Here is a 19,920-nt window from a genome sequence, read left to right on the forward strand (position 1 = left end):
GCTCAAGAAACATTATTAGTGTTGAAAACATTTACAATGTTACAAATGTCATCAAAGAAATCTGAAACAAAAAATTAATTGAGAAAATCATCAAATTAGAATGAAGACTGGATTTTGATCACAGGAATAAATTACAGTATATTAACATACATACAAACATATTCTAGATTTTGAAAAAAGTTCTTTCCACTCGTTGAGGCTGAATTTATTTGATTAAAAATATAATAAAAACTGTAATATTCTGAAATATTTTTACAATTATAAATAATCATTTTCTATGTGAATATATTGTGAAATATAATTTATTTCTTTGATCAAAGCTGAAATTTCAGCATCAATATTGCAGTCTTCAGTGTCACATGATCCTTCAGAAATCATTCTAATATGCTGATTTGCTGCTCAAGAAACATCATTAGTGCTGAAAACATTTATAATGTTACAAATTTCATCAAAGAATCCTGAAAAAAATTATAATAATTGAGAAAATCAGCAAATTAGAATCAAGACTAGAGTAACGTTGCTGAAAATTCTGCTTTGATCACAGGGATACATTACATTGTACAATATATTCACATAGAAAACAGTTATTTGAAATGGTAATGGTAGTTCACAATTTTACAATATTTTTGAACAAATAAATGCAGCCTTGATGAGCAGAAAAGACAGTAAAATTCATATTTATTCTAAAATTTTGACTGAAGAAGATGAAGAGTGTAACAATTAGCTAAAAAAGCCGTCCCGACAACATACGTGTGCTATCTGGGTTTCGTGTGGGTCTTTTGTTAGTCTTTACAAATCACAGCCAGTGAAATTTCTCAAGCCTTTTAACTGACAATTGAAGCAAAAACATCGACCAAATCTGACCAAATCATATGAAATGTTGTGGCTCCACCTGCTGGCCACTGAGATCCACTGCAAAAAAAGAGAAAAAGTCAGAGTATATGATGCCTTTGTTTTTATTTTTCAAGCAAGATTACTTTGTACTAAATCTATCAGTCTTTGATTCCCTCAGGTATACTGCAAATACAGTTTTACATGCAATATCTGGATATCAGATGTCAAAGCTCTTTAGATTGTTTCATGTTTCTGTTTAGGGAAATAGAGCCAGTGTGTGTGTGTACACGCCGAGGAGGAGGAATAATAATAATAATAATAATAATTTATTAATTTTATGCAATATGTAATTTCACATTCGCCAGATAATCTTCTAAATAAAGCTCAAAGTACCTGGAGGCGTTTTGTTTCCTCTCAGCTGGTTTTTACACGTTCGCGCTTTAATGATTCACACAGTCAGTCGGGTACGTGAGATGTCAAATGCCAGGATTTCCTGGAAAACCGAGCGATACGCATCTCATTTTTAGTTTTTATCTATCCTCAACTCATCTAGAATTAAAATATCGATCATTGCTGTACTTGTGTCGGAAGTTTCTTCATCGGTCTCTACTGCCACAGGCTTGATATCGCAGGGATATCATGATGGATGGTGTTTTACTCTATAATCATGTGTTCCTCAGCTAGGAGATGCTAAAGAGCTCATTTAACCATAAGACTGTCTGTTACTTTTTTTTAAATCCATGAATAAATAAAAGTCAAACCAAATCAAATGTGAACTGTCCTTAAGCGGTGCACTTGAAAAGTTTCGTTTTTGTCTTAAAAGCCTGTTTAAAGTGTAAAACACTACACTTGGAAAGCAAATCTGAGCATTGCATAGAATTGTTTATTCTGGGTGATTTGTCGTCTTTGTTCACCATTGAACAATGACTTATTTCAGTGTCAATAGCAGTTACTAGGTTGGCACATCTGTAGCCCATCAAAAATGTTTCCATATGGTTCCTGTTTGGTTATTGGAGTTTTTTTTTTTTTTTTTTTTTTACATGTTTTTACAAGTGAATCTATGCTAAATGTTTGCTCATGTTTATTTTTATGTTTCAAAACCATACACTAACCTTCCCAGAACGTTGTAATTTAACCTAAAGAGAACCTATACAGAACATTCTGGGAAGCAAAAATGTCAGCTGGGCAGACAGTAATGGATTTTATTCTTCCATTGTGTTTTGAGTCTCTCCAACTGTTAATTGAATTGCTAATGTCTCTCTAACATGGAGTTTTTCAAAAACACATGTGAATTACATTAACACCAGTGTGTGAGTCCTCTTCTGGTTATATTTAGAGCCATATATTAGATGATAATAGTTTATTTTGGTTGTTGTGGTGAGTCAGAAACAGTCGATAGCAGAGCTAGCTGTGTAGCTACTTTACAGGCTTCATCTGTGATAATGAATTTTCAATCAACGGTTGTTCACATGTTTTCTGACTCAATTATTGAGTCAATATGGAAGTTATTCAATTCTCATTTCAGGAAGCAAAAGAAAAGACCAACAAGATTTGCAAAGCAGTGTTGTTTTCGTCGACGATGACGATGACGAAATCATTTCGTTGACGCCACTTTTTTTCATGATGATAACGAGACGATGACGAGATAAAAATGGCTCGTTGATGACTAAAACATGACGAGACGTGTGTGAGTTTTCGTTGACGAGATGAGAATAGATGAAAATGTTAGTGGGTGGTCCGTCAGACGTTTAAAATGCATGACATTTCCGCTTATTGTGCATGCCAATTACAACAGAAAAAGTATCTGCCGCTATGGCAAGCCGTTTTAGCATTAAATACTCTTTGCCATACTAGTATGGCAAGCTGTTTTAGCATTCTATCCTTGTTTGGTTACGCTCAACACGTCACATTGTTGTCACTCAGACAGACTGACGATTAACCATGATGGCAGCAGTTTGCACATTATTTCAAATATATGTCTTATGTCTAAAACCATTCCTTCATTATTGTAATTATTGGTGAAAATAGTCGATCCGGAAGCTCACATTGTGTTGAACTATAGATCTGCTATTTTCACAACTTATAAGTGACACTACCCAACAGCAAAATACTTACTGACCTACATTAATTTGTTAAAAGACTTTTTCCCCTTTTTTTTTTTTTTGACTAAATCTAGACTAAAACCTTTTTGACTTTTCGTCGACTAAAATTGGACTAAAACTATCACATATAGAAGTGACTAAAATTTGACTAAAAATAATAAGCATTTTAGTCCAAAAGACTAAGACTAAGACTAAATCTAAGATGGTTGTCAAAAACAACACTGTTGCAAAGAAAACCAGATGTGAATTACATTTATTTGAATTACCAAAAATGCTTATTTGTTTTGTTTTATTTTGTACATACAGAAGCTACTGTTGCATGGTACTATTTCAAATTGGCTGTTACCTACTGATCTGAGAGCAGTTTCCAGATGATTTGACTTTAGTAGGATATTACCCAAGGCTGTTCTCAACCCAAGGCACATTTGTTCATGCACACGAGCAGCTCCAGGCGTAGAGCGATGCGTGTGTGCCAGCCCAGGGGCAGGATCCGCAGGTACCGCGCAACGATGGGCGGACGCAGCAGGTTCTGGACCGTGGAGGATCGGTCCGTGTTTCCATAAAACACCTGATGGATGAACGCAAGCAAAAAACATCATTAAATGAAGTTCAGTATAAGCACTACTGACCAATTTAACCTTTTCATCTAAAACGTTATTAGACAACAAACTGTCTTATGTAAGTATATGTGCCCTGGGTGTCTGGATATGAAATTTCACTGAAATTATGCAATAATTTATATATATATATATATATATATATATATATATATATATATATATATATATATATATAAACAGTACTAAACTTAAAATAGGGATAGAAGTCTCTTCTGCTCCCCAAGGCTGCATTTGTTTGATCCAAAGTACAGCAAAAACTGTACATTTTGAAATATGTGTACTAGTTAAAATAACTGTTTTCTATTTGAATATATTTAAAAATATTGAATAGAATAAAATGATGAATAGAAAGATCTAAAGATAAGCATTTACCTGAAACAAAAAGCTTTTGTAACATTATACACTAGACCATAAAAAAGCTTGGAGTCAGTAAAAAAAAAAAATTGGGGTGGAGAAATCCGAGAATTTCCTTTTATTTTTTTAAGCAAGGATGCTTAAAAATTGATCATAATTGATGATGAAGACATTTATAATGTTACGAAGGGTTTCTATTTCAGATAAACTATTCTATTCATCAAAGAAACCTGAAAAAAGTCTACTCAGCTGTTTTCAACAAAATAATAATAATAATAATAAAAAAATTGGAGCATTAAATCCGAATGTTAGAATGATTTCTGAAGGATCACGTGACTGGAGTAATAGTGCTAAAATTAAATAGTAATTTTTTTTTTTAAATACTGTTTTTGCTGTACTTTGGATTAAATAAATGCAGGCTTGGTGAGCAGAAGATACTTCTTTAAAAAACATTAAAATCTTACTGTTCAAAAATGTTTGACCGGTAGTATAGATCGTGTATGCTATTGACTAAACTGTGTCAGTCCTAATTCGTATGGTAAAAAAGACATTATTTTTAAAAAAAGATCAATTAATTTAATCTTACTTAAAGTCTATTTGGCATTTCACACCAAGAGTGATAACTTTAAAAAGGTAATATTAGCACCAATGGACGTTGGTGCATGCTACAGTTTTGTCTTCTGCCTTTTAAATTTTTACACTTTTTTTTTTTTTTAAGTTGACTAGATTTTGTTTGGCTGTCAGGCCCGGTTTCACAGACAGGGTTTAGACTAAGCCAAGATTAGGCCAAAGTTCAATTAGGACATTTAAGCAATTTTCATAAATGTGATTAGAATAAAAACTGGTGTGCATCTTGAGACAAAACAAAGGCACTAATATATTTTAGGATCAATCAGTGCAATTTTATTTTAGTTGAAACAACTCAGATTTACATTTTAGTCTAGGACTAGGCTTAAGCCTTGTCTGTGAAACCGGGGGTCAATGTTTTAACTGCTCATCAGATGCAAAAAAAAAAAAAAAAGTGGAAAAGTTTAAAATTTGGCTTTCATTAGGGCAGAACGCCATATTTCAAGACCTTAGGTCTCTTTAAAGCATTGTCAGAAACCACACCATGAAATGGGTTGATGGCACAATCAAAGTTGAATGGTTTCTTGTGTGCACATAAAGTCTGTATATTTTTTATTTTTGCAATGGTCCTTGGGGCTATGTAATACAGTGCTAAGAATACAGTGAGAAGAAACCCAAAATGCTTATAACCTGCTTTTTGCATAATGAAAAAAGTGCACCTTGAATTCATTGAGTCGTATTTGACAATCACTTCTTGCCAAATATAAAAAAAAATAAAATACACTTCTTATGAAAACCTAATAGGGGCAAAAGTCTTGAAACAACAATATGTTTGCATATTATGCTTTCTTCTTTCCATACTTTTCCTTTTCTTATCAAAATCTCAGACTCAGTGGGCAAGGACCTTTACAGTATCAAGATGGCATGGCAACTGTTTAATTTGAGGGCAAAATGATAAGACATTTAACATGTTTTTTAAAACCATTCCTGAGCACTTCATCCCACGTTTATATAGGCTATGCAAAAATGCATTCTGAATGGCCCATTCGTCTGACACTTAAATCTTCAAGCTCTTTCCTTTAAATTCAGTTCTAATTGGCTGTAGATGTTTTTATTATTCATCTGGAGGGAAATAACTGAAACGTAAAGTGATTCCAGTGATATCATTATAGTTATGGTGTGTACATCGCTACTCTCCTAGAATTATAATACTAATTGAAATGTAATAGTTATTGTTATTGTCTTTGCTGTGAATGGCTATTTACTCTCAGCATGTTTGTTAATGGAAGAACAAGTGCTAGTATTAAAATCTAAAATATTAAAATGTGATTACAGGTCTTTTCATAGGGTCATATTTACAAAACATCTTAAGGCTAAAAGTAGCTCATAACTTGTCTATTTAGGAGAAAATCATAAAAAAAATAATGGGTGTGTCAATCCTAAATTTAGGACTATATTTTTGCTCTAAGAGTATTTCACAAAGCGTTTAAGTGCTAAAACTAGCTCCTAAATCTGTGAAACGTTAGGAGTAGTGAAGAGCAAATCACAACTATCCTCACAGAAATTCTACTTATTTCCACTAAAAATATCATTACATCACAAACTATCAACGTTTAACTATTGAAACCAATAAAAAATGGTTTCCTTTAGTGTGTTTTAGGACATGTTACATTAGGATTTAGTGGTTTTAGCAAGCCAACGATAGAAGGCAACCAATTACCAGTCAAGACCAAAAGGCCACCATTACAGTTACTATTAAAACCAGTACAATCAGTAAAACCATTAACAATTTTGAGATGATTTCTATTGTTTTTTTTTTCAGCAGGGCTAAAATGACTATTGCCGGCAATCTGCCTCCGAACATAAATATTTTAGGACGCATCTTTTTTGGTTTTGGAGGTTATCCCAACTCCAGATTTTCCTTTGTTTCTATCTATTTGTTTATCTAACAAGTTGGGCAAGAAGTAACAGCTGTTCTTGCATCCAGTTTGGTTTTCTTTTACAATTGCATGTCTAACTATTAGCCATGATTATTCTACTTTGTTCATTAAAAGAGGTTGTATGTAAGAGGCTGACAATCAGCTGTGGCCACATTTTCAACAAGAAAGCATTGAAAGCAGCTGAGAGCATCAAAAAGGTTAGGCATTGCTCAACTTTATGCAAAACTCGAGCGCAAAACGTCAGGCGACAACGAATCACTGTGAAAAGTAGGCAAGGCAAGAGTTTGACGTATGTTTATGTTTTAGTGGATTACTGAGCTAAAATCACATATCATTGAAAAACTCATGCAAAAGTAAATAGGGTGTAAACATTGTTTTTTAGAGGCGTGCTCTGCCCTAAATTTGACACACCTCAAAGCAGTAGCGTTGAATAAAGCGAGTAAACTCAAAATGTTCAAGCATCCAACTACGTGCGAATAGCGTGATTTATTCACGCAAGTAGCATCTGGTGTGAACACCCTATAAGTGGTAAGATAAAATGTTTTGAATACGGGCCCAGATCTTTATGGTATTGGTCAGAAACTCTTATTTATTCAGGCTTTTACCCTGTTATTCCCGGTCTGGTCTTTGTAATAAATCCAGTTGAGGTTGTCTTGGGTTCGGTAATGCAGGCTGTATTTCGTTGTCCATTCGTCAGCATCACAGCGGCCCTGAGTCAGGACGCCTGAGACCACCCGCACCTCCTGGAGGTCGATCTGAAGCCACTGACTCGCATCCTGGAACTTGGACAGCCAAGCACAGCTGCGACGGAGCAGAGAGTCAGTCAGTGTTTACTTTATTACGACCCTACAAAAGTCATTTTGGTAATTGTGAAGGGAGAAGACATTTACCCAAACCCCTGACTGTTCAGTCGGGCTTTATTTGGGGTCCATGAGGAGAACCAGCCCACGTACTGCTCCTGGTTTGAACAGGTAACCTGCTCCGTCATCACTGATCCGGACTCGAACCCCAGCGGTTTGTGGTAGGGACACTCTGGTTAGAAATGAGGAGCACGAAAACCATCAGAACATGCCCACCATCTCAAGAACAACATGGTAAATGTGATTTACACAAACAGGAGCAACATCCACCAGTTCCTAGTACTCAAACTGAAAAACTGTCAACAAGAAGTGATGTATTTTTTTAGGCTAAAAGTGGTTGTACAATAAAACGTGAAAATATCTTGTGCTTATTTAAGACCGCAATGGAGGCGTTTAACCAAAAATGCACTGACTTCATCACACCATCCCTGCAGCATCCAGAATAGGAACAAAATGAACACAAACACGTTTTGAATGTCATGTTATCACTATTTTAGTCTTTTATAGTGAGTCTTTTTCAGGCTGTATGAAGATCAAGATCTAAATGACTCACGAACCTCCTCCTAAGTTTAGATCTAAATGATTCGCAATATGCGTTCTGAAATTCCGCTCTAAATCGAATGATTCGCAAACCCCCTCTGAAGTTACGATCTGAAATGATTCACGAACCCGCTCCGAAAACCCGATCTTAATCAAAAGATTCACAAACCCGCTTAGTTCCGGTCTGAATCAGATGATTCATGAACCCTCTTCTGATCTAAATCAAATGATTCACGAACCCTCTCCAAAGTTCCACTCTGAAATTATACATGAACCTGCTCCGAATACCCGATCTGAATCAAAAGATTCACAAACCCGCTTAGTACCGGTCTGAATCAGATGATTCACAAATCCACTCCCAATCTAAATCAAATGATTTGCGAACCCTTTCCGAAGTTCCGATCTGAAATGATTCACGAACCCGCTCCGAATACCCGATCTGAATCAAAAGATTCAAGAACCCACTTAGGTCTGGTCTGAATCAACCCTTTCCGAAGTTCCGATCTGAAATGATTTGCGCACCCGGTCTAAAGTCCTGATCTAAATCAGAAGATTCACAAACCTAGCTAGCTTGGATCTGAATCAAAAGATTTGCAAACCCGGCCTGAAGTTCCGATCTAAATGATACGTGGTTAAGTTCTGATTTAAATTAAATTATTCACAAACCTTCTCCGAAGTTCCGATCAGAAATAATGTCCACACCCGGTCCGAAGTCTTGATCTGAATCAAAAGATTCACGAACCCGATTAGCTCGGACCTGAATCAAAAGATTTGCGAACCCTCTCCGAAGTTCTGATCTAAAATGATGTGCACACCTGGTCCGAAGTCTTGATCTGAATCGAAAGATTTACAAACCTGGTTAGCTCGGATCTGAATCAAAAGATTTGTGAACCCGGTCCGAAGTTCCGATCTAAATGATACACGGTTAAGTTCAGATTTAAATTAAATGATTCGCGAACCCTCTCCAAAGTTCCGATCTGAAATGATTCACGCACCCGGTCTGAAGTCCTGATCTGAATCAAAAGATTCACAAACCTGGTTAACTCGGATCTGAATCAGGTTAGCTCGGATCTGAATCAAAAGATTTGTGAACCCGGTCCAAAGTTCCGATCTAAATGATACAAGGTTAAGTTCCGATTTAAATTAAATTATTCACAAACCCTCTCCGAAGTTCGGATCTGAAATAATGTCCACACCCGGTCCGAAGACTTGATCTGAATCAATAGATCACGAACCCGGTTAGCTTGGATCTAATTCAAAAGATTCACGAAACCGGTCCAAAGTTCCGATCTAAATGACACACGGTTAAGTTCAAATTTAAATTAAATGATTCGCAAACACTCTCCGAAGTTCCGATCTGAAATGATTCACACACCCGGTCTGAAGTCCTGATCTGAATCAAAAGATTCACGAACCTGGTTAGCTCGGATCTGAATCAAAAGATTTGCAAACTCGGTACGAAGTTTCGATCTAAATGACACGGTTTCGGTTTAAATTGAAGTCTTGATCTGAATCAAAAGATTCATGAACCCGGTTAGTTAGGATCTGAATCAAAAGAATCACGAACCCCCAGTTCCGATCTGAATCAAAAGATTTGCTTACCCGCTCCAAATTTCTGATCTAAACGATCCACAAAACCGCCGAAGTTCCGAATCTACATGATTCACAATATGATCTCCGAAGTTCTGATCAAATTAAATGATTCAAGATTCGCAACTTGAAGTCCCGATCTTAAATGATTCGCGAACCCACTCCAAAGTCCCGATCTGCATCAAATGATTCAAAAACCCGGTTCCGATCTGAATCAAATGAGTCTTTTCCGGGCTGTATGAAGATCAGGGGTCCTGCTGATTGGCACGTGTGGATCTCCTGCAGTTTGGGATGGTGCAGGACAGACGGGCCCTATTTCAGGACCGGTAATCTGGGCATCACATTCATTAGTCATGAGATTATCCACTGGCACTCTGTACCCTCGCTCAAAGTCACGGTTTCTCACTCATTCTCATTCTGATGGTCTCTCGCTCAGCTCTTCTAATCATCATCTACTACAGACAGTCCTCTAGTTCTCTTATTGTCTCTTAATAATTTGATCTTAATGTCCGCTGCTCTGTCAGACTGAGGTCAGAGGGCGGTTCATGTGTCATCAGTTTTAGCTGATGCATCATGGTTGATAGTTTCCCACGTAATCACTCTAAAGCCTCTTGGCTTCATGCCCTGAATCAGTAAGTGTGCACTTCTGAAGGGACTGAGAGATGCTTTCCTCTCTAATCTTCCCAGTCACAATTAATGCTGCTGTTCACTGCATGACCTTGCATGTTTTTGCCATTCAACACCCACACGGCCAACAACACGGCATGTTTATCTAATGCTTTGCTAGCATGCGGCCCTGTTGTGCATGCTTATATTCTCTTATGGATTGATACAGCAGTGATAAACCTAATTTACCACTGTATCTTCTGTCTCAGTTGCACTGTTGAAATTTAAGATTGTAGTGGAATATAGGTCTAACTTAATGCCACGTGTTTCCCGCTAGCTAAATTTTAGCTAAATTTCACATACAAAAAAATGTACTGGCTCTAAATCTTTTATTTATTTATTCAAAGTTGATCTAGACAAATATATAAAAGCTCTGTTAATCCTGAAGCAGCCAAAACTTTATCTCTATACTTCTCATATAGGCCTATGCATTTTTATATACCTTCCAACACATGGTCAAGTTCTGATTTAAATTGAATGATTCGCGATATGCGCTCGGAATCCCGATCTTAAAGTCAAAACTCTGAATCAAAAGATTCACAAACCCGCAGTTATGATCTGAATCAAAAGATTTGCATACCTGCTCCGAATTTACGATCCAAATGATTCACAAAACAAGCTCCAAAGTTCTGATTAAATCGAATGATTCAAGATATGCGCTTCGAAATCCCGATCCTAAATGATTCGCGAACCCACTCTAAAGTCCCGATCTGCATCAAATGATTCATGAACCGGCTTCTGATCTGCATCAAATGATTCACGAACCCGCATAGTTTCGATTTGAATAAAAAAAAATGTGTTACGCGCTCTGAAGTCCCGATCTAAAATGATTTGTGAACCCGCTCCGAAGTCCTGATCTGAATTAAATGATTCACAAACCCACGAACCCGCTATGAAGTTTAGATCTAAATGACTCACAATATGCCTTCCAAAGTTTTGATCTAAATCAAATGACTCGTGAACCCCTTTCCAAAGTTCCGATCTGAAATGATTTGCACACCCGGTCCGAAGTTCCGATCTAAATGATTTGCGAACCCCCTCAGAAGTTCCAATCTGAAATGATTTGTGAACCGGTCCGAAGTCCCGATCTGAATCAAATGATTTACGAACCCACTTAGCTCGGATCTGAATTCAAAAATTTGTGAACCTGCTCCAAAGTTCCGATCTAAATGATTTGTGAACCTTATCAAATGAGTTCCGATCTGAAATTATTCGCAAATTTGTGGTCTGAAGTCCTGATCTGAATCATGATTCACAAACCCAGTTAGCTCGGATCTGAATCAAAAGATTCGAAAACCCGGTCCAAAGTTCCGATCTAAATGATCCACAAACCCCCTCAGAAGTTTCTATCTGAAATGATTTGCGAACCTGGTCTGAATTCCCGATCTGAATCACGATTCACAAACCCGGTTAGCTCGGATCTGAGTCAAAAGATTTGAAAACCCGGTCCAAAGTTCCGATCTAAATGATCCACAAGCCCCCTCAGAAGTTTCGATCTGAAATGATTTGCGAACCTGGTCTGAATTCCCGATCTGAATCACGATTCACAAACCCGGTTAGCTCGGATCTGAGTCAAAAGATTTGCGAACCCACTCCGAGTTTCCGATCTAAATAATTCACAAAACCCGAAGTTCCAATCTAAATGATTTATAACATGAGCTCCGTAGTTCTGATCAAATCAAATGATACAAGATATGTACTTCGAAGTCTCGATCTCAAATGATTCGCAAACCCACTCCAAAGACCCGATCTGCATCAAATTAATTAAATGGTTCACAAATCCGCTTTTGTTCCAAACTGAACAAAAAGATTTGCGAACCTGCCCTGAAGTTTAGATCTAAATGACTCACGAACCCCCTCCAAAGTTCAGATCTAAATGATTCACAATATGCATTCCAAAGTTCTGATTTAAATCAAATGATTTGCGAACCCCTTTCCGAAGTCCCGATCTAAAATGATTTGTGAACCCGCTCCGAAGTCCTGATCTGAATTAAAAGATTCACAAACCCGCTTTGTTCCAAACTGGACAAAAAGATTTGCGAACCTGCTTTGAAGTTCAGATCTAAATGACTGGCGAACCCCCTCTGAAGTTCAGATCTAAATGATTCACAATACGCGCTCCGAGGTTCCGATCTAAATCTAATGATTCACAAACCCTCTTTGTAGTTCCGATCTGAAATGATTCGCAAACCCGGTCCGAATACCCCATCAGAATCAAAAGATTCGCAAACCCGGTCCTAAGTTCCAATTTAAATAATTTGCGAACCCTCTCAGAAGTTCTTATTTGAAATGATTTGCAAACCCGGTCCGAAGTCCCGATCTGAATCAATGATTCACGAACCTGCTTAGCTCGGATCTGAATCAAAAGATTTGCGAACCCGCTCCGAAGTTCATATCTAAAATGATTTGCGAACCCGGTCCGAAGTCCCTATCTGAATCATGATTCACGAACCCGGTTAGCTCGGATCTGAATCAAAAGATTTGCGAACCCGCTTTGTTCCAAACAGAATAAAAAGATTTGCAAACCCACTCTGAAGTTTAGATCTAAATGACTCATGAACCCCCTCCGAAGTTCAGATCTAAATGATTCACAATATGCATTCCGTAGTTCCGATCTAAATCAAATGATTCGCGAATACCCTCCGAGTACCCGATCTGAATCAAAAAAGTCACAACCCCGCTTAGATCAGATGATTCACGAACCGCTTAGTTCCGATCTGAATCAAATGATTCACAAACCCTCTCTAAAGTGCAAATCTAAATGATTCGTGAACCCTATCAAATCAAATGATTCGAACCATCTCCGACATTCTGATCTGAAATTATTCGCAAACTCGTGGTCCGAAGTCCCAATCTGAATCACGAACCCGCTTATTTCCAATCTAATTAAAATTATTTGTGATAACTGCTTTAAATCAAATGATTTGCGATACGCAATCCGATTGGAGTGCTTTGAAACAGTAAATCATTTTGCTACGCAACTGTTTCAGCAGTGTCAAGATTCGAAAATGAATGGCTCTTTTGAACTGTTTTTATAAATTTTTTTGCTAGTGATTCGCTTAAACTGAATGATAGAAGTCACGGGATTCAATCAAATGAAGCGGTTCCAGTGAAAATGACTCACTCAACTGAATCAGTTCGTCTGTTTCTCCACTTTTTCTGCTTTCAGCCATGTTTATACGGCACTGCCAGTATACTATTGGCTTAGCGTGCTAGTTATGTGATATTAACTGAAATAAGCTTAAAGAAAGTAATAAAATATCCATATTTCCATTCCAAGAGGCGACCCACGTCGAAAACACCCAAAAACAAATCTACGAACATATTCAGGTGAGCTAACCGGTTTACTGCTAACTAGTGAAAACACTCCATCAATATAACAAGCTGCACCTCATCTCATTCTATTGAAGTGAATGTTAAGTTTATCACTTTATTGTAATAAATATTTGAGAAATTATTGTTGTATCTGATTGTATTCGTTTATATAGAGTGATAGTCAATGTAAAAGGGCAAATGGGAGAAGCAGATGAACACAAAACAGGTGAAATGTTTTGAAAAGATTCATTCAGAATGATTTGTTTTGTAGTCTGTTGTGTTCCATTATGATGAATCAGTGATCTTGTGTTGTCTGTTCATTCCAGTTTATTAGTCTCTCCTGTCATATATATATATATATATATATATATATATATATATATATATATATATTAATATGTGTGTATATAAATAATTATTTTGAAGTGTCCTGTACATTGTACACAGGCACTGACCCGGCATGCAGTCCAGATAGGGGCTGCGTGTGGATGGCGTGGTGCTGATGGAGGTCCATGTGGCTGGAGTTCCAGTGGGTTTCGTCTCCTGACAGTCACAGTTGCAGCCCGTCGGTGTTTGATTCTCCGCCACTTCCTTCACACTCACCTCATCCTCATCTTCATAAGGCCACGGCATCTCTAACTCCTGAAACATACAATACAATTCATCACATGCACTGTCATATTTGACCCTGGACCACAAAAGCAGTCATAAGGGTCATTTTTTTTAAATTGAGATTTATACATCATTTGAAAATAAATAGGCTTTCCATTAATGTATGGTTTGTTGGAATAGGCCAGTATTTGACCGAGACACAACTATTTGAAAATCTGCAATCTGAGGGTGCAAAAAATAAAAATACTGAGAAAATCACCATTAAAGTTGTCCAAATGAAGTTCTTAGGGAATTTACAAAATATCTTCATGGAACATGATCTTTACTTAATATAAAAAGAAAAATCTGTAATTTTAACCTATACACTGTATTTTGGCTATTGCTACAAATACACCCGTGCTACTTTATACTGGTTTTGTGGTCCAGGGCCACATATGTAAAACACACCTGTACACATGTACACACACATGCACACGCATTTATACTCACCCCCTGTGCATTTATGCCAATGAAAACTGTGACAGAGATTAGAAAGACACAGACAGTATTAAAGAAATATCTGTTTAAATATACTTTATCTGGTCAAAATATTATTTTGAAATATACACATTTTTTAGTTTTAATTTTTATTTATTATTTCAGGAGCAAGAAAACACTTTTTTAATCTTACAGAAAAATAGAATGGAATAGAATGGGATGCAATAGAAAAAAGGTTAAAAACTAGATTTGTAATTTAATGTTTACTTTTTAAATGTTGCAATATTGTATTTTGTTTAATATTGTGAGTATTTTTCACACAAAATTTTGACAAATTAAGTTTTTCTTTAAATGTCACATATGGTAATATATATAATATATATATATATATATATATATATATATATATATATATATATATATATATATATTTATATATTAGGGCTGTCAAACGATTAATCGTGATTAATCACATCCAAAATAAAAGTTTGTTTTTACATAATATATGTGTGAGTACTGTGTAAATGTATTATGTATATAAAAATACACACACTTGCATGTATGTATATATATATATATATATATATATATATATATATATTTGATGAAAAAATGTTATATGTAACTATAAAGAGTTTATATGTATATAGAATTAAATATAAATATATATAGACAACTATTATTATAATATATACAATGTACTCAGTACTCACACATTTATTATATATACACCAACTTTTATTCTGGATCTGATTAATCATGATTAATTGTTTGACAGCCCTAATATATATATATATATGGATAGAAATACACTTCCAGTCAAAAGTTTTTGAAAAGTAAAATTTGCAATGTTTTTTTTTAAAGAAGTCTCTTCTGCTCACCAAGCCTACATTTATTTGATCCAAAGTACAGCAGAAACTGTAAATTTTTGAAATATTTTACTGTTTAAAATAACTGTTTTCTATTTGTATATATTTTAAAATGTAAGTTATTCCTTTGATTTCTAAGCTGTTATTTTTTGCATTGTTACTCCAGTCACACGATCCTTCAGAAACCATTCTGATTTGCTGCTCAAAAAAATATTTATTATTATTATGTTGAAAACAGCTGAGTAGAATTTTGCAGGTTTCTTTCATGAATATAAAGTTCAGAAGAACAAAAATTCTCTAAAATAGAAATGTTTGTAACATTATAAATGTCTTCATCATCACTTTTGACCAAATTTAAAGCGTCCTTGCTAAATAAAAGCATTCATTTCTAGAATTTCTTTTAAAAAAAGGATATATATATATACTGACTCCAAGCTTTTGAATGGTATAGTTTATCTTTAGATCTTTCTATTCATCAAAGAATACTAAAATAAAGTACTCAACTGTTTTAAGTATGAATAAAAATAATAAAAATGTTTCTTGAACAGCAAATCAGCATATTTGAAAGATTTCTGAAGGGTCATGTGACAATGAAGATTGGAGTAATGATTATTTTATTATTTGATATTTTAAATAGTAAAAATATTTCACAATTGTACTGTTTTTGCTGTACTTCTTCAGATCAAATAAATACAGGTTTGGTGAGCAGAAGAGACTTCTTTAATGAACATAAAAAGTCAAGATGTATATTTCTTGCCAATGAATAATAAAAACATGATCAATCAGAATCCACTCCGCAAACAGCTTGAGCATTTAAAGCAAAATTACAAAACTACAGCTCACTTAGAACAAGCAGAATTGGTTATCAGTGTAAACCAACCTATATTCATTCTATAAATGAATCATTTATCTTTTTACTGCAAGACATAAAGAACATCTATACATAACATAACTGTCAAGCTCCTGGAAACTAGGCTACTGTACTGAAAACACAGATGATGTGTCCAGCTCTTATATCTCACATCACACACACACTTTGTACCTTGAGTGAACAGCAGCAGAAACACACTGAGGATCTTCGTGTCCATCTTGATGAGCAGATCTAGTGTGCTATGAGCAGCAGTGTTCAGTGTGCTCTGGATTACTGTAATCCAGTGATTCCATACATCCAATAATAGTCCTGATCGGCCTCTGCTTCACTTCTTTCTGTTCATTGCTCACAGGTTGCTCTTTAGAGCTCAGGAAACTTTTGAAACCATTGAGTTCTCAGTTGGGTTTCACTGAAGTATCCACTTTTGTCTTTCTCTTAAAATCCACAGTTGAACGTTAAAACAATAGTCCCCACAGCATCCTGTCTAAAATGAAATATAGAGCGTACAGTGGATTGTAGCGTTTCTTAGAACTTCCGCATAATGATAAACCAGCTCATAAACTTCCACTGAAGCTCATTTAATATGTGCTATATATAGGTGGCAGAGGTGGGTAGAGTACCCAAAATCTGTACTCAAGTAAAAGTACAAGTACTTATGGAAATATTTACTCAAGTATGAGTAAAAGTAACAATCTTAATAGTTACTTGAGTAAGAGTAAAAAAGTATCCGATGAAAAAAGTACTCAAGTAGCTAGTTACTAGTTAGGCTACTTCTTGATATGAAGTGAAGATCCTGAATTTCAAACTGTTTGGAAAGCTTCCGCACACCTCTCCTTGAAACATTATATTCGTATTATATATATATATATATATATATATATATATATATATATATATATATATGTGTATACACACACACACAGGGCTCGCAAAATTTCTGGTAGCCCTTCGGGCAGGTTCTCTTCAGTTTTTGGTAGCCCGAAAATTAATTTAACTAGCCCAAATAAAAAAAGACCTTTTTTTAAATATAGAAAATCAGATAGGAGTCTAATCAAAAATGTTTTTAATACACAAATATAAACAAATATCAAGGAAGTAATTTTATTTCATTATATTTATTTCATTTAGTGTATCTGCAGAATTTTTAAATATTAATTTAAAGCAATTCATACCCGTTTTTAAGATCTGCAAAAGTAAAATAAACAGTAATGGGATTGGACAATGTAAAGTAGAATATTAAGCCATAAAATGGCATGATTTAAAATTCAGATACAGTTTCACACAAAAACAAAATATGTTACACTATGGCATTTCATCCTTTATAACATTAAAAGGGATAAATTGAGTATATAATTTATTATATTTATTTGAAACATAAATATTACTGTACTTGTTTAGATTTTTAGAAGGCACCTTAACTTTTTACATTTACAACTCTGTGTTTGCTGCATAAAAACATGGGTCGATAATTGCAATCATTTGACCATAAACAGCTGAAAAAATGTATTGGAAATGAAAAATTAATTATCTGTCACGAGGGGGCGCTTTAGGAGCGCTGAAATATTACGGTTTCCATAGTAACAGCTGTGTACACAGCAGTATTAACGCAGTTTTATCAGACATAAAATGAAAATTCCAACGACATGTTTCTGAGGACAGTAACGGAGGAACGCCATCAAATGTAGCGAAGTAAAAGTAACGTTTTTTCACTATAAATGTACTTGAGTAAGAGTAAAAGTACCTATCTTTAAATATACTCTAAAAGTACTAGTACTAGTACTACAGAAACTGAGAAAAATAATAATTGCAACATCATAAATAATGATACATGAATGTTTCATATTATTTAACAACATATAACTTAAATGCCAGGAGAGTACCTAGATGCATAGTTGTACATTTAACTGCTGACAGCTAATCACTAGCATAACGTGTTTAGGGTAATGTTAGCTAGCTAGCGATACTTCTCTTCAAGGACGTCTTAATCGTATTCTTGATAATCAGTAACTTGCCTTCATAGTCATGAACACATTCTTGTAATATTTTAAAGCCTTTATTATTTTTCAACTCTACAGCTGTGCAATAAAATTCTCTTCAAAGATTCACTTTTCAGTCATAAAGACTACATGGAAAAAAATGCCTTTTTACAGAAAACGTCTTTTTAAGATGAAAATGTCACAAAATGACCCATATAACCAGAAGATGGCAGCAGAGGATCAATCATTGGCTGCAGCTGCCATTTCAACGCCCTAGTTTTTTCAAGACATCATTCTTTTCAATTTATTATAAAATGAATAGTGTAATAAATTGTAGTACTTTTACCGCACTGAAGTATATAGTAAAGCAAGTGCAGAAAGTCATTAAAATAAATAAATGAGCTCAGACACAAACAGCATATAAGGGTGAATTATTTAAATACTTGACTACAAATTAATCAAGTTAAATATTAATGGTATATAAATTAAATAATGCACTCAATATGAATCGATAGTTTATATAATTTAATAACTACTTCTTTTAAGTTTTGTCTTGAACTGTAAAAGCTATTAAATAGCCTATATTTAACCAACACAAACTTGTTACTGCTGTAGTTTTGTTACTCTGAATTTAGTTTGAATCATTTAATACACAGCTTTTTTTGACATCAGCTTGCAGATGTTTCGTCCGGTTATTACTGTCAATCATAGCAATGACTGGCACATATTTAGCCAATTTACTCGCATATTTTTTTAACTTGCGTTTGTCATTCTTGAAACGGTATACATGGACGTTTGGACCTCTTAGACAAACTTTTCTTCTATTGTGAATGGATTATGTAGAGAAAACGAGCAAAATACACTCATATTACAGCACAGTTGACCAGAAATGACTGAGCTGGTATAATCTGTGCAAATGGTCAATTGTTCACCTGATACATGTCTTTCTGATTAAAAAAACATTCAGTAGACAAAAATAGTTTTAAAACAGAGTTGTGGAAGTTATATGATCTAGGATCTTTATACTGTGCATGCCATTGTAAAGACTGTAGCCATATTAATCGGCCTCGTTCAATTCAGTAGAGGGTTTGTACATACTGTACGTCATGATTAGGTCAGTTAACTGGATGCGTGACCATATTGGTGATACTCAGATGTAAACGACAGCATTGATTGCACAGTTAATGTATTACTGAATACGCCGTTCTGCTAATTTCTTCTGTCTAAAACACGGAAAAAACGTGTGGAAGCTGCTAAGTCATATAGAGAAGGACTTAGTAAGCAGGAAAGGCCACAATATTTTGACAAACTAAAGTTATGAGGTGGTTAAGATATGTGCAAGCAGTTTTAATTAAGATTTTAGCCTAATATTTCACCTACCTGAACGGAAATAAAAAGAACAAACACGAATGTTGTCAAGATTCTTGTTCTGGAAATCCTGGTTCAGTTTGGCCAACCGCAAACGCATTTTTTTTTTTCCCTCAGACTGTTTTTTGCACTCTTTTCCTTGATTTGTTAACTTTTGGCAGTCTATAGTACTCCAAATGTTTTTCCCGGTTTGACCAATTAGTACAGTCTAAAACATGACAATAATTTGACTAATAATTTGACATGACTATTTTCAGCAGCAATAATCAGCTAAATTCGCCAGTTCCATTCCATACAGTGGCAATTGTTTGCGTTCAGTGCTGCCAATATGACCGATTGATGATGCATCCTGAAAACAC

General features: G+C 35.1%; 1 protein-coding gene across 1 annotated transcript; it reads right to left on the reverse strand.

Moving 5' to 3' along the window:
* Window positions 1–1,859: 1,859 nt before the first annotated feature.
* rs1b (retinoschisin 1b) lies at window positions 1,860–16,462 on the reverse strand. The gene is made up of 6 exons (XM_073823471.1): window positions 16,389–16,462; window positions 14,490–14,515; window positions 13,844–14,030; window positions 7,308–7,449; window positions 7,023–7,218; window positions 1,860–3,504 (listed from the first exon to the last, which is right to left on the reverse strand). Exons 1-6 carry the CDS (start codon window positions 16,432–16,434, stop codon window positions 3,346–3,348), a joined length of 756 nt encoding a protein of 251 aa, XP_073679572.1. The 5' UTR covers window positions 16,435–16,462; the 3' UTR covers window positions 1,860–3,345.
* Window positions 16,463–19,920: the final 3,458 nt, after the last annotated feature.

This window comes from Garra rufa, chromosome 18 (genome assembly GCF_049309525.1).
Source record: "Garra rufa chromosome 18, GarRuf1.0, whole genome shotgun sequence".
Classification (NCBI taxonomy): Eukaryota; Metazoa; Chordata; class Actinopteri; order Cypriniformes; family Cyprinidae; genus Garra; species Garra rufa.